At 39.3% G+C, this 16,651-nt stretch overlaps 1 protein-coding gene across 1 annotated transcript; it reads right to left on the bottom strand.

Annotated features, from left to right (window-relative positions):
• Positions 1 to 6,962: 6,962 nt before the first annotated feature.
• Positions 6,963 to 11,589, bottom strand: LOC124253594 (chorion peroxidase-like). The gene is made up of 8 exons (XM_046687401.1): positions 11,580 to 11,589; positions 10,615 to 10,729; positions 10,359 to 10,492; positions 9,963 to 10,136; positions 8,645 to 8,740; positions 7,619 to 8,282; positions 7,332 to 7,501; positions 6,963 to 7,078 (listed from the first exon to the last, which is right to left on the bottom strand). Exons 1-8 carry the CDS (start codon positions 11,587 to 11,589, stop codon positions 6,963 to 6,965), a joined length of 1,479 nt encoding a protein of 492 aa, XP_046543357.1.
• Between the last annotated feature and the right edge of the window lie 5,062 nt (positions 11,590 to 16,651).

Here is a 16,651-nt window from a genome sequence, read left to right as displayed (position 1 = left end):
CCTGCAACGACCTTCCTACAATCGATTTAACCAAATGGCGGAGATGATTGACCCGCTCTCACGTCAAAATCCGAAGACTTCAACATAATATATAACCTTAGTGTGAGTTGTACCGACTTGTGCATCCACGCTAATGGTTCTGGGTGTCGTTGTACAAAGCGATCTTAGTGCTAAGGTGACCGTAACTCCCATACCTTAACATAGACTTAAGGTAGTCTTAGCGCTAAGGTTGTTTTGAACAACAGCACCCTGGTTCGTAAGATGTATCAATAACTGGAACCTTTGAATCTCCACCATACTAAACATGTAATTCAAAGTACATTTAGCAACCGCTTTCCAAACATATTTGCTAAAATTATTAACTGAAAGCTCAGAAACAATTATGATTGTTTCTGATACTTACACTTCAAGATACCTGAATGAGTTGATAACCAATTAAATTCAGTGATGCCATTTAATCATTGTTTACAATAAGCCATTGCATGGCGTTGATGATTTCTTATATTAGTATTTACAGTATTGATATTGATGACACATTTTAATTTCATCGAGAGTGTAATCATATTCTAGGTGGAAGACTTGCATTTGTTCTAGACCTTATACTCGGATTTAAGGTGTATATAATATTTCAAGGCCTTATATGGTAATGTGTAATATATTGTTGCTGTCGTTCCCATATCAAGTATCGCTATGTGAGATCCTGTCTAACATTCATATATCATGTTTAATAGAAATAGTGTTGATAAATACGTGTGTTCCATCATGCATTAAATTGTATTATGGTTATGTTTTTAATAAACACGTTGTCTTTTGCTTTACTGTTTCATAGTCTTTTCATTTGTTGATTTTGTTTACTTCATCTGCCTATTGGTAGGTTGAATGGCGCCTTGATACATTTCACATGTTTGGCACCATAACACAGTTTCAAGGGTCTGACTCGGGTGGAACAAAACCCGATGACTTCGACCATGATATTTCCTTATTGTGAGTTGTTCCGACATGTACACCCACACTGATGGTTCTGGTTCGTAAGATGCATTATTACCTTCTACAAATAATGCTGATATAGTAACCGGCATCTCGGATAAAATTATATATAATTGTTATAATCATAATTATAACAGCTTAAGAAACCCGGATGAGTTGGTAACCAGATAAATAAAATCATTAATGATGCCGTCAGAAAGTATCATCATAGTGTACAGCTAGCCATCGTATGTCTCTAATATCTATATATTGACAGTATTAATATACTGACATTGCATATTATATATATTGACATTCTTCCATATATTCATATTCTAATTGTAAAACCCATTTCTGGTCATATTGCTGGAATATAGCAAAAAAAGCGGCGAAAACTATACACACTCACTCACTATTTGTAAAACTTTACATTATGTTGTAGATGTATGTAAGGGGTATATTATATCCAGATCCTTTATCAATGTATATTAATTGTTGCTGTCGTTCCCATGTCAACTATGGCTAAGTGTGATCGTGTGTACAATTCATATATCATTATGAATAGAAACAATGTTGACACATTTTTGTGTTCAATAATGTATTAAATGTTGGTCGATTTTACATATTTTACTTGTAATAAACTAGCAATGGCTGCATTTGTGCTTTTTTCCATTTATATTAATCCATCTACCGTTTGGTAGATTCAATGGCGCCTTCATATGTTTCACATAAGTGTGGTACCATAACATAGTTTCCAGGAAACAAATTGTTGACAATACACCTTATATACACATCTCTTTTCTCTAACACTCACTCCTATACGCACATGCATAAGATCGTGTGTACATTAGCATAGGGGGTGCCTCCTTTCCAAGCAAATACGGTAGTTTACATTGACCCATGCATTGCTTCCAATTGTCCAAAACAGTGCTTAATGTAAGTTCATATAGTATACGTTGTATTAAACAGTGCTTCTTGTACAGTCATATAGTACACATTGTCCAGACAGTGATTCCTGTACATTGTCCCAAACAGTGCTTCTTGTACAGTCATATAGTACACATTGTCCAGACAGTGATTCCTGTACATTGTCCCAAACAGTGCTTCTTGTACAGTCATATAGTACACATTGTCCAGACAGTGATTCCTGTACATTGTCCCAAACAGTGCTTCTTGTACAGTCATATAGTACACATTGTCCAGACAGTGATTCCTGTACATTGTCCCAAACAGTGCTTCTTGTACAGTCATATAGTACACATTGTCCAGACAGTGATTCCTGTACATTGTCCCAAACAGTGCTGCCTGTAGATTCATATGGTACACATCGTACAGTATGTTTTTCTATTCATTCATACAGTACACATTGTCCAGACAGTACAGTTCCTGTTGGTCTCCATTTACCCAGCTAGTGCTTCCTATGTATAGTTCCCATTGTCCAGGATATTGTTTCCTGTACATGTATACAAGGGTTTCACTTCTCTCTAATCTTCTCCCTAATCTTTCATTTCCTTATGAGCGGCAAGTACATTTAACGTCTGAAAAAATAATTCATGACAAAACATATTTTTTTTAATCTAGAGTATAAGCTTTTACCCTCTGGCCGCTGCCAATCACCACGAGCTCGAACGTCTTTTATTAAGTATTGCAATTTTAAATAAACGTTGAATGTCCAGTTATCACTTATTTTTAAGCACATATTTATTTATTTCTATATTTTCAGTAATTCATATTTTATGTTGTGATTCATTTGTATTTTTCTCAAGTTCTGTGGGCCAGAACGAATTTCTTTTAAGGTAATATAGTAAAGTATTCTCTATATAGTTCACAATGTATCAAACAGGGCTTCCTGTACAATCATATAGTTCACACTGTAACAAACAATGCTTCCTGTACAAATATATAGTTCACACTGTAAGAAACAGGGCTTCCTGTACAATCATATAGTTCACACTGTATCAAACAGTGCTTCCTGTACAATCATAAAGTTCACACTGTATCAAACAGTGCTTCCTGTACAATGATATAGTTCACACTGTATCTGTATCAAACAGTGCTTATTGTACAATCATATAGTTCACACTGTACCAAACAGTGCTTCCTGTACAATCATATAGTTCACATTGTACCAAACAGTGCTTCCTGTACAATCATATAGTTCACATTGTACAAAACAGTGCTTCCTGTATAATCACATAGTTCACATTGTACCAAACAGTGCTTCCTGTACAATCATATAGTTCACATTGTCTTAAACAGTGCTTCCTGCACAATCATATAGTTCGCACTGTATTAAACAGTGATTCCTGCACAATCGTATAGTTCACATTGTACCAAACAGTGCTTCCTGCACAATCATATAGTTCACACTGTACCAAACAGTGCTTCATGTTCAACAATATACTAACTTCACAAGGTAACAAACAGTGCTTCCTGTTGAAAAATATAGTGCACGTTATAGCTAAAATGGATAGAATTATCATTAAAACGCCCGCATGCTATCAGAAATGAGCCGGACACTGTAACTTTATAATGCCCCCAAATTGCTTGACGGCGGGCCATTATCAGGCCCGTTGTTAGTTGACGGCATAAGGAGCTCAGCTCTTGATGTTCAATCATTTACGGCTCGTTTGAATTTGGGTTCAATATTGACAATATTTCTGACTCACATTCATCACATGTGCAACCTTAAAAATTGTACCATAAATTACAACATGCAGCAATAAAAACATCGACTGGAACTCTAGCGTTGTTGAGCATTGAAGAAAATGTCGGCTGGTAGTATGGGCGAAGGTCAAGGTCGAATGTCGTCACGCTCAACGGTGACGTCATCTGTTTTGTTCTATTATGTTTGTTGTTAGCAGTAGATGTTTCAAAACCAATACCGATTTTTCTTTTTATTCATTGAAATGAAAATTATAAAGCTATAATAACGGTATATGAGGGTAACGCTATTTTTTCAGGGCATTATCATTTTCAGAAGCCCTCGGTCTTTTCAACTGCCCTTCTTTCCTCGGGCACTTAATGTAAGACCTCGGGCTTCTGCAAATGATAATGCCCTGAATATAGCGTTACCCTCATATTGTAACAAGTGCTGCTTTCCTTAGTTCACATTGTGACAGTTCTTCCTGTTCAACAATATACTTCACATTGTGACAGCGCTTCCTGTTCAACAATATAGTGCACATTGTAACAATCGGTGCTTTCTTTACAATCATATAGTTCACATTGTACCAAACAGTGCTTCCTCTACAATCATATAGTTTACATTGTACCAAACAGTGCTTCCTCTACAATCATATAGTTCACATTGTACCAAACAGTGCTTCCTCTACAATCATATAGTTTACATTGTACCAAACAGTGCTACCTCTACAATCATATAGTTCACATTGTACCAAACAGTGCTTCCTCTACAGTCATATAGTTTACATTGTACCAAACAGTGCTTCCTGTACATCGCCCCAAACAGTGCGTAATATAAATTCATATCGTACACATTGTACCAAACATTATTTCTATTCAGTCATACAGTACACACTGTCCAGACAGAACAGTTCCTGTAAGTCTCGATTTTCCTAGCTAATGCTTCCTCTGTACAGCCCACATTGTCCAGGATACTGCTTCCTATACATGCACATTATGGCTACAACGAGTCCACTGGATAGGAACTATAGGATTGTACATCGAGCACTGTTTCGTACATGAAAACTAAATGATTGTAGATCAAGCACTGTTTGGTACAATTTAAACTACAGGATTGTACAGGAAGCACTGTTTGGGATATAGTGTATCCTATACATGTACAGAGAGCACGTTTGGTACAATGAAAAAAGAAGATGGATTTAACAAAACCGAACAAATGAAGAGACTATGAAACAAAAATACAAGCGATAATGTGTTTATTACAAAATATAATTTGTAAAACCAAGTATGTGTCAACATTGATTCAAACATGATACATGAATTGTACACACGATCACACATAGCCATAGTTGATATATTATGTATAATTCTAAGATGTTTAGCTAAAAGATCAAAGGCACCGACTGTACTTTATCAGGTGCAAGCGTCCTCATACTTTAACTATAATAGTTCAGGGCAAAAGTGTGCTTCATTACACTATACATGGTAGTAGAGCGAACTGTATTTCTTAGATATAATATACCCCTTACATAGATCTACAATATAATGTAAAGTTTTACAAATAGAATATGACTATACCATCGGAAAAAAAATATTTCATATACAATGTCATAAATATTAATGCTGCCACTTTATAGATATGAGGAACATTGAACGAGATGCGATGGCTGCTTTTGCACTATAATTAAACACTCTGACGGTGTCACTAATGGTTCAGTTGTTACTACCAACTCATTCCGGTTTCGTAAGTCGTAAATATTAAAAATAAATATAATTTTATCTTAGATGCCGGTTATTATTGTCAGTATTATTTGTGGAAGGTGATACCGAAATGTATTTGGAATTACGTGTATAGTATGATGATATTCAAATATGTTAAAACTTCACTTATTCAGTGATTAATCTTACAAACCAGAACGAGCAGTGTGGATGTACTGGTCGGAACAACTCACAATAAGGTAATATAAAGTTCGAACTCTTAGGGTTTTGTTCTACCTGAGTCAGACCCTGCAAAACTATGTTATGGTACCAAACATATGTGAAACGTATGAAGACGCCATTAAACCTACCAAAAAGGTTGATGAAGTAAACAACATCAGCAAATGAAAAGACTATGAAACAAAAAAAAGCAAATGACAACGTGTTTATTAAAAAAATAGACATGTCAAATCAATTAACATAATACATTTTAATACATATTGGAACACAAGTATTGATCAACATTGGTTCTATCAACATGATATATGAATTGTACACGTGATCACACATATTGATATTTGATATGGGAACGACATGAACAATATATTACACATTACCTTATAAGGCCTTGAGATATTATAAAACCGGTAACCCTTTTACAGATATACAAAATGAGGCAAGTTTTACATCTAGGATATGATTATACCCTCGGTGATATTACAAAGTTTCACAAATATTTATACCCTCAATACTAACATAAGCATTATGAAAAGTCATCCAATGACATATTGTACACTATGATTAAACAGCGTCACTGAAGGGTTCACTTGGTTGCCAACTCATAATGGTTTCTTGAAGTGTAAGTATTAGAAACAATTATAATTGTATCTGACATTTCAGTTATTAATATTAGCATTATTTATGGAAGGCGATACCTAAAGGTACTTGGATTTACATAGTTAGTGTAAATGAAGATTCAATATTTTCAGTTATTGATGCATCTTACGAACCAGAACCATTAGCGTGGGTGACCATATCGATACAACTCACACTATGGTAATATGTTTGAAGTCTTCGGGTCTTGTTCATCCCTCAGGGCAGGTAAAACATCTTCTCATCTCCGCCATTTTGTTAAATCGATTGTGGGAAGGTCGTTGCAGTGCACCATGGGATTGCTAAAACATACAGAATTGTACCACCCCATTATAATATATTCATTGCCCTAAGCAAATATCATATGATATTGTTTTACATTTGTATACTAAATAACTGAAAGACGCTAGGTATTTTCTGTATAGAAGACTGTCTGACGTTCTAGCCAATGCATGAAATAAGGAACATATACCCTCATGCTACGGTACCCGTGAAGATCTGGGTTCGAATTGATCTTCAGTAATCCATGCTTGTCGTAAGAAGCGGATAACGAGATCGGGTGCTCGCTGACATGGTTGTCACATGTCATCGTATCCCAATTGCTCAAGCTGTGCTCAACCTGTTGATCACTGGATTGTCTGGTCCAGACTCGATTATTCACAGACCGCCGTCACATAGCCGGAATATTGCTGAGTGCGGCGTAAAACTAAACTCACTCACTCATGTTATGGTGCATTCTGACTGAGATAGTTAATGTCAAAGAGAACAGGTGGATGTCTTCACTGCCTACCTTTCTTCTGAGTACACTGTAAAGGATCTCTTTGGATGGACGTCAGTCCCGAATTCCGACAAAGAATTTTGGCAAAGCAAATTCGTCGAATTTCAGCCAGTTGACCTGAAAAAAAACATGCAGTAGATAAATTTCTCTGCAGAGAAAAAGATACCTTCACTTTCCACACTATCGACTAAGAACCATACCTACTGTTTGATGTCTAGATTTACGAAATCACACAAACACAATTTATATAACAGCATCCCGAATTCATCTTAAATGTATATTAAATAATTTAATATACACGTATTTTTGCATGCATTCTACCAAACAATTTGAAATTAGCACAAAAGTACAAAAACAGACACTATTGTACCTGGTGTAAAGCCTTTTCTTGGATGTGATGTTTCGAACCAGAATGAGTCGCCATATTTGAGATCATTAAACTGTTGACCAATGAGACAAGCCAGTAGAGGGCCCACTGCTCCGTCATACACGTGTTCTTCAGCTACTGCACCGGTGAAGACATCGATGTCATCCGGGGATCTGAAGCAAAAACAGACTCAAATAGGCCTTGAGAAATGACAGGGAATGGTTAAAATAAATGTATTTCATAGATTTGTTACAATAATCACATATAACAGTCACTGGATAAACACATACCTGTATACACTTCCTAAAGCAGCTCCCGCTTTACCAAATACACTGTCATCAAATGACGTCACTTCCGGTAGCCGACATGCCTTGCGGAAGCTGTTGTATGATGGCAGACCATGGTCACGACCTCTCTGAATGTTCAAGGACACGATGTCAAAGCCCTTTTTGACAGACGTCTCAAACAAATGCTCAGTTAATCCACTGTTGATGAAGAGGTTAACCTCTTGACGTCTGTCCTTCAGGAGAGCCTTCAGAACGGTATCCAGATCTCTGATGACCTCAGAAGGTCTGTTGAAGAGTTGTTCTATGGGTACACGCCGATCTCCCAGGGTCAAGAAACGTGGAATGGTTGAGTGGCCGAATCTGAAGGCGGCCGAGGCAAAGACGTTGTAGATGGTGGGATTCTGGGTGAAGTTGTACCTGAAGCTGTAGCCAGGGGTCAGTCTGTACTTCCTCATGGCCAAGGGCCCTACATTAATGGGCAGCCACTCGCGGTAGGTGATTTGTTGCATGATGGCTGACACGATCTTTCTGGCCTCTTCAAACAGAACATCATCTGGGGTGGTTGATGGCATGACACCAGCGAGTTCTTTGACCAGACGGTTGTGTTCCCTAACGAACACGGTGTGTAGCACGGCCAGACCCGGGAACACGTTCACACGGTCGTCGCCTGAAGATGAAGTTACAAACAGGCTGTGATAATGTTATGAAACCTATGATCTTCATAACTGGACATAATAGTTATGGTCATTCACATACGACAAATAGTATGAAAAGAATCTGAGAATGTTACTACGAATTTGTACTCACCAGCTTCAAAACACCATTCGTTGCTATTGCCTGTTTGGCAGTTGCCATGGTTTGATTCTGGCAACAGGTTATTTCCCTTGGTTTTCATGTATGCTGAAAAGTTGAATGACGACATTTATTTGTATGTACCAATGACTTTCGAGGGTCTTCTGTCAAAATTTACCATGCTTCTGTTTACTTGGTTTTCCGTCAATGAGTATATGGTTCAGAATACTGACTTACGTCCGTTCCTGAGATGACTGAGCTGATCCTCACTGTGGCCGTAGACGTTAGAGGCGTCCACGAACGCCGTCAGTGTGTTCAATTGTTCTCGAGTATCTGGAAGTGACAACCTTTTGATTAAAACATGGGTGTTGGCATACGGTGTCCTTTTTTTGTTAACGTTACTTTTAAATACGTATATTTGAAAAATTAGCTATGGCAGTAAAATCCAATATCGTATAAGGCAATATTTCCAACCTAGTATTGATATACTCACTCGTTCCAGGTGCTGGAGCTGATCTTTTGAACTCCATGCAGTTCCTTTGGAAATGACGTTCATTCGATGGCATGGTGATCGGGAAACAAGGACCCCTGGAACATGAAAGAGTAAAGGGACAGACGTTTCCTTGTTCCAATCCAATGATATGACCAAGCTTACATGTTATTTCACAAAATGTATGTTTTTTATATATATTCATAATCGTACAGCTGACCGTGACGTGTTTTGTGACTTTGATTTTAATTACATAATATAAATGTTACTATTGTCAATACTACGTCGTTGTTAAAGTTTCATGTGCTAATTGGAATAAGAATCACAAGGAATGGAAAATAAAGAATGTTAATTGCTTACCCAGTTCGTACATCAGAATGCATCTGACCAGGTCTGTGACCATCGCAGCATTTAGTTTGAACATCACCTTGAAAAATATATGGATGAGAAAACCGAATACAAAGATTCAAACATAATAATGTTGAAAGATGTGGAAATCGTGTGAACAAAAACGAAATACAACAATAGTTTGTCTGATTTCAACATCTCAGTTCCCAGGAATGAAACGGTATAATCATCTGTACCGAAACGTCGCTATTGTACAATAAAGACGTTGATCATCCATAAACACTTGTTATTCCTATTACTTTCAACTTCTGGAATCCTTCCCAAACAGTTCATCTCGGTTCCCCACGTGACCTTTCTGGACAACATTAATTCGTGGTGTACAAAACCACCTCCAGTTTAAGACGACCTGACTGATCTCTATCATCTACAACGACTCTTCACTCTTCTTTAAATAGTGAATATTGATAGTGACACCTGCCACCTACCTGCGTGGAAAGGAGTTCCGGTGAAGTCGTGTTCCAGGAACTGCAACCACTGCATCACCATTTTAGCAAATAGATTTACAGTTTGTCAGATTTCAATAGCTTAGTTCCCCTCGCGACCTTTCTGGACAACGTGAAGTCTCCAGTTTAATACGATCTTGACTGATCTTTATTACCAACAAGGATTTTTCGCAATCTATCTTTGGATACTGAATAGTAGACACCTGTCACCTACCTGCGTGGAGGGGGGTTCCGGTGAGGTCGTGGTCCAGGAACTGCCCCCACTGCATCACCATCACTGTGTTGTCGCCAGAAGGACTGTCAGTACCCGGATGTACGGCCACACTGACAGCACGTGGGCTCGGGAGGGGATGACCATCAACGCCCCTCAGTCGAGGAACAAACTTGCCTGCAAAACGTGAAGTCAGTTATGATACTAATAACGGAATGGCTGAATGTCCGCATGAAAAAGTCCAGTTATTGCCAGGAATGGTTAAAACAACTTAAACTCGTCATTATTGGGTCAGATTGTCAGGTTTCGTAATGAATTACCTTGGTTTTTAGCATGAATCAGTCAACTTTAAGTTCTTACACATAAAATATAGGACATCAAAGACAACTTGTACATTACCATCATCATAAGCAGGATCAAGAAATCTCCTGAATGGCTGGTTGGTTGATCCCCAGTTTGGCCAACGAGCATTGTTGCATCTTCCGTCCATTGTCCGGTAGCGGGCTCCTGGTTGGCAGGCGGTGGAGCGCCGTCTGTTAAAGTAGGGGGCATTGTCAAGGCTAATAATAACTGGTACCAAATACATTAAACTTTCAAATGAAGTTGTCTGAAGTTGAAATCTAAAAGTGATAGTAGCGGAAGCCATGTAGCTGACCTGATGATGTGCTTCTCTTGATACTTGGACTTGCTGATGTCTTCCAATGAGATCTGAGACGTCTCGGCGGCGTCAGCCAGTGTACAAACAATATAATTGTTGTCTTCATCATCACCTACAGCAAGGTAAAGGCATTAGCTCATTGCCAGCTCACAGGGACAATGCCATTGTCCTTCAATTATATCTGAACTGTTGCTATTCTAAACTTTCTGATGATGTTTCAAGAGGCGTATGTGAAATACTTCTAAAAATAGACAGAATTCGTTACTCTGATGTTCACATTTAACGTCACATCGGCAATTTTTCAGGCATATCGTTACGAGAATTTGAATATATACTTAATATATTAGGATTTAGAAATCTGTCATCGATGGACAGTTGAGTACTAGAGCATCACAGGTATAAGTTAAAACTAGTTGATAGCATTTAGAAGAATAGATTATTAAACAACAATACATTGTAAAAAATGTGCTATAGATCACCAGCAACTGCATTCCTGAAATAGGTTATAGTGTTTTAAAAGAATGAGTGAGTGAGTTTAGTTTTACGCCGCACTCAGCATTATTCCAGCTACATGGCGGCGGTGTAATAATCGAGTATGGACCAGACAATCCAGGGATCAACAGCATGAACATCGATCTACGCAATTGGGATACGATGACATGATTGTGTCAACCCAGTCAGCGAGCCTGGCCACCCGATCGCGTTAGTCTCTTACGACAAGGATGGGTCACTGAAGATCAATTCTAACCCGGGCCTTCACGGGTTTTAAAAGAATGACTGTCTGAAGCATTTTATTCTTTCTTACATAAGAACAGAGACTGTTCTTATGGTCGACTGTAATTAGTTGTTCCTGACCATGATCTGATTCGTCTGTTAACCCTGAGTCAAATTATGAACACTGAAACTCTGTTGGAAGCCCTCAATGTAAAAGAATGAAACTTTTTCTATTTTCCCTGTCTGACGTTTGGCCATTAACGTTTCCTTGCTGCTCACTCAAAGTCGATGGTGAAGTTCGTCTCTCATGTTCCATGGTCGTGTGAGTCTCATGGTCCATTCCAGCCAGATCTGATTCTACTGAACTTACTGAAGGGGGAGATAATTTGCTCGATGATTAATATCACAAAATATTATAGCTGTACATTAACACATGTTATATTTGGGAAGATTATGGTTACAAAATATCCATAAATATATTGAAGCAGTCAGTATGACATTAAGTAAAAATGTTGACATATTTATGAATGATTTTTTTTACCTTTAAATACCAAAGTACAGGGAACTAAAATAGTTTTATACCATCTTTCACCATTGCTTGCCAAGAATTCCTTTATCATTTTGAACAGTATACTCACGTTGCTCAATGACGGCTTCTATGTTGTTAACCTAAAAGGAAATAGGTTGCATAGGTGAAATAATCTCGGATAAAACAGAAGTGGTGTTTTTAAAAAAAGCAAGATATCCACCTGTAACATTGAACGTGATGAGAAAAGGCAACTTCAGAACCACACATCTATAACAATGATAAATACATAATGATTTCTACACACATTCAAGGATCGCATCATCATGATGATAACGATGATGAGAAAAAAGAACGAACAGAAGACCAAGAAGGAGAAGAAGGAAACACAACAGTGAAGATGAAGAAGAAGAAGAAGAGAAGAACCAGCTTACCTCAGTGTCCGCCTCCCCAGCAGACACCACCGTCAAGATACACACAAACAACAACACTGTCATCGTTTCTGCTTCTGTCCAGTACGCTGTGGGAATGTCTGATACACCATTATATGGGCCTTCTATATATATACTCATATTCCTGGATTAAGATTACCATATGTTCGACTGACCCCTGGTGGGCATAATCCGACATATCTACATAGGGGGAGCTAACCATCTTGTGTCGATGCAGGCTGATTATCCCGGAGCAGTGTCTTTACCGCCATGGTTATTGGTGTCCTGTGTAAACATCAATAGCAAGACAGCTGGTTATCTGATTCGCTTCAGGAGATATGCATCGTTGAGAGATATCTCATAGTTAAATGGTTATAACTGATTCGAGCAGAAAGTATTCCAGCTAATGGCATAATCAAAAGGAGACAAGTGAGACCGCCTCACCTGTTTCATATTTAGATCTATGCACACAGACTCTGAGTGACAACAAATAAAACTCTCCACAAGGCTGTATGACAAAAGGAGTGACTCTCCACAAGGCTGTATGACAAAAGGAGTGACTCTCCACAAGGCTGTATGACAAAAGGGGTGACTCTCCGCAAGGCCGTATGACAAAAGGATGACTCTCCACAAGGCTGTATGACAAAAGGGGTGACTCTCCACATGGCTGTATGACAAAAGGGGTGACTCTCCACAAGGCTGTATGACAAAAGGGGTGACTCTCCACAAGGCTGTATGACAAAAGGGGTGACTCTCCACAAGGCTGCATGACAAAAGGGTGACTCTCCACAAGGCTGTATAACAAAAGGGTGACTCTCCACAAGGCTGTATGACAAAAGGTGACTCTCCACAAGGCTGTATGACAAAAGGGTGACTCTCTACAAGGCTGTATGACAAAAGGGGTGACTCTCCACAAGGCTGTATGACAAAAGGGGTGACTCTCCACAAGGCTGTATGACAAAAGGGGTGACTCTCCACAAGGCTGTATGACAAAAGAGGTCACTCTCCACAAGGCTGTATAACAAAAGGGGTGAATCTCCACAAGGCTGTATGACAAAAGGGGTGACTCTCCACAAGGCTGTATGACAAAAGGGTGACTCTCCACAAGGCTGTATAACAAAAGGGGTGACTCTCTACAAGGCTGTATGACAAAAGGGGTGACTCTCCACAAGGCTATATGACAAAAGGTGACTCTCTCTCCACAAGGACTCTCCACAAGGCTGTATGACAAAAGGTGACTCTCCACAAGGCTGTATGACAAAGGGGTGACTCTCCACAAGGCTGTATGACAAAGGGGTGACTCTCCACAAGGCTGTATGACAAAAGGGGTGACTCTCTACAAGGCTGTATGACAAAAGGGGTGACTCTCCACAAGGCTGTATGACAAAAGGGGTGACTCTCCACAAGGCTGTATGACAAAAGGGTGACTCTCCACAAGGCTGTATGACAAAAAAGGGTGACTCTCCACAAGGCTGTATGACAAAGGCTGTATGACAAAAGGGGTGACTCTCCACAAGGCTGTATGACAAAAGGGGTGACTCTCCACAAGGCTGTATGACAAAAGGGGTGACTCTCCACAAGGCTGTATGACAAAAGGGGTGACTCTCCACAAGGCTGTATGACAAAAGGGGTGACTCTCCACAAGGCTGTATGACAAAAGGGTGACTCTCCACAAGGCTGTATGACAAAAGGGGTGACTCTCCACAAGGCTGTATGACAAAGGGGTGACTCTCCACAAGGCTGTATGACAAAAGGGGTGACTCTCCCACAAGGCTGTATGACAAAGGGATGACTCTCCACAAGGCTGTATGACAAAGGGGTGACTCTCCACAAGGCTGTATGACAAAAGGGTGACTCTCCACAAGGCTGTATGACAAAAGGGGTATGACTCTCCACAAGGCTGTATGACAAAGGGGTGACTCTCCACAAGGCTGTATGACAAAGGGGTGACTCTCCACAAGGCTGTATGACAAAAGGGGTGACTCTCCACAAGGCTGTATGACAAAAGGGGTGACTCTCCACAAGGCTGTATGACAAAAGGGGTGACTCTCCACAAGGCTGTATGACAAAAGGGGTGACTCTCCACAAGGCTGTATGACAAAAGGGGTGACTCTCCACAAGGCTGTATAACAAAAGGGGTGACTCTCCACAAGACTGTATGACAAAAGGGGTGGTTTCAACTTCCCAATAGTCAACCTCCCTTCCGTGTCCAGCAATATTCCAACAGCTCCAGCCTTTGGTGTTTGCATTTCACAACTTTTGGTTGATCCCCAATCGAGCGTGCTCTTTTTATGAGGATTTCAAAGAGCTTTCAAGCCAATCTTGCTTAGATGTTTTTTAATCAAAGTTACAACATTCAAGGCCTCAGACAAGCTTTCAAGAAGTTTTATGGTAGACATGAGGAGAAAAATTCCAAATTTGATGCATCAGTGACAAAAATGATGAATTCCCTATTTCGACTTATACCATACGTTCCCGAATTAATTCAGGTGTGCAGTTGGCTACAATTAGAATATATTTATGACGGTTGCCACAGAAGTAGTAGTAGTAGTAGTAGTAGTAGTAGTAGTAGTAGCAGTAGCAGTAGTAGTAGTAGTAGTACTAGTAGTAGTAGTAGTAATAGTAGTAGTAGTAGTAGTAGTAGTAGTAGTAGTAGTAGTAGTAGTAGTAGTAGTAGTAGTTGCTGTTCTTGTCTATAAACTAGTTTGGATTTTGGGACCTTTTTGATAGTGGTAGTGGAAACTGGAAATTGTAAGAACTGTTTGACTGACATTTTATTATATCATCTATGATAAACATTATTTGTTTGTATTATTGCACTTATTGCTTGGACTGGAATATCTTCCAGGCATAAAACCTTGTAACAACTTCAATATGTTTATATTTGCAACACCTGCAAGTCAAGAACAACTCCTGATGAAAAGCGGATTACCAATTGTCTTATTACTAATATTTTAGAACACTTTAGAGCGATTACAATTGATGACGACACGCCCTAAGTAACACCATTCGATGAAATAATCCCAGATTAGTGATTAACAGTATAAACCCCGTCATGGGTGATCATGAGAGGCAGCCCAGTCCGGTATAATTAGGTAACAATCAGGTCTACGGACGGCATCACATCGTGTTCATTGATCAATAGAAAGTGAGTGACTACCGTCAAATCAAGTCATTACGGCGTGTGAAATAATCATTTAGAGGCTACATAAAAGTGACACTGCAATACATATATGATATAAAAAAAACACGACAAACCCATCTCTGTGTGTGTCCGTATCCGTTTTGTTTTTTTGTTGTTGTCGTTCGGGTTTTTTAGGGTTGTATGTGTGTGTGCGCGCGTGTGTGTAGGTATGTATGTGCCGCCGCCCCCCCCCCCTGTTTGTGTGCCCGTTTGTTTGTGTGTGTCAGCGCGTTTGTTTATGTGTATTGGTGTGTGTGTGTCCGTTTGTGTGTATGTATTCGTGTGTGTGTGTGAGAGAGAGATACTAAGAGAGCGTGTGTGTGTGTGTGTGTGTGTGTGTGTGTGTGTGTGTGTGTGTGTGTGTGTGTGTGTGTGTGTGTGAGCGTGCGTGTGTGTGTGAGTGTGATTCTTTAATCAAGCAATTAATAGTTATAATGATGAGATTTCCACTTTTCGGTGGGTACAACTACAAACTACTTTTCATGTGGGGCATCCATACAAGGGTGTTAATATCAAAGACAACGAGGTCAACAGCGAATATAGCCATAGGTTGAAAAGTGTGAGTGAGTGAGTGAGTTTAGTTTTAAGCCGATTTTAGCAATATTCCAGCAATATCACGGCGGGGGACACCAGAAATTGGCTTCACACATTATACCCATGTGTGGTATCGACCCCGGGTCTACAGCATGAGGAGCGAACGCTTCAACCACTAGGCTACTCCACTGCCCCAGGTTGAAAAGAATACGATCAGGCTTGGGAACAACAAGTAGCGGAATATTCACCCTGAGCAGCCAATTCGCAGAAATGGACGAGACCGGAATAACAGTATACATATAAATTTAAGTGAATGAATCTCTTGTCAACAGTTTGAATGAATGCGTTAAAGACGTCAAGAATCGACATCAATATTTTAGGTCAGTGTATGTGCAGACAGTAAGTTATTTGCATTCCGCCATGTACGCTGGTGATGTAATATAATTAATCAAATTGCCGTTACAAAAATTGCCATTTAAGCAGTTTGGGTATCTGAATACTCAGAAAGAAATCTCTTACTACTGTTTTAGCCACAGTTCACGAATTTAAAACACGATTTGTTCTGATCACACACATTTACCCTCAAGAATATCAAACTGTCTGGCTGACAGATTAAGGTTACGGGTGTCTCAATTACAGACAATT

The sequence above is a fragment of the Haliotis rubra genome, unplaced genomic scaffold (genome assembly GCF_003918875.1).
Source record: "Haliotis rubra isolate DU_JTF1 unplaced genomic scaffold, ASM391887v1 Scf546, whole genome shotgun sequence".
NCBI lineage: Eukaryota > Metazoa > Mollusca > Gastropoda > Lepetellida > Haliotidae > Haliotis > Haliotis rubra.
The sequence above is the reverse complement of the archived record's forward strand: the minus strand, read 5'-3'. Positions and strand labels throughout refer to the sequence as shown.

Bases quoted from the DNA above. Each gene is read 5' to 3' on its own strand.
- LOC124253594 (XM_046687401.1), bottom strand. The intron at 8,741-9,962 runs GTAGGTGACAGG...TGTCACTTCCAG, and splicing joins CGGAACCCCCCTCCACGCAG to ATACTCGAGAACAATTGAAC. The intron at 7,079-7,331 runs GTACAATAGTGT...GTTTTTTTTCAG, and splicing joins AAGAAAAGGCTTTACACCAG to GTCAACTGGCTGAAATTCGA.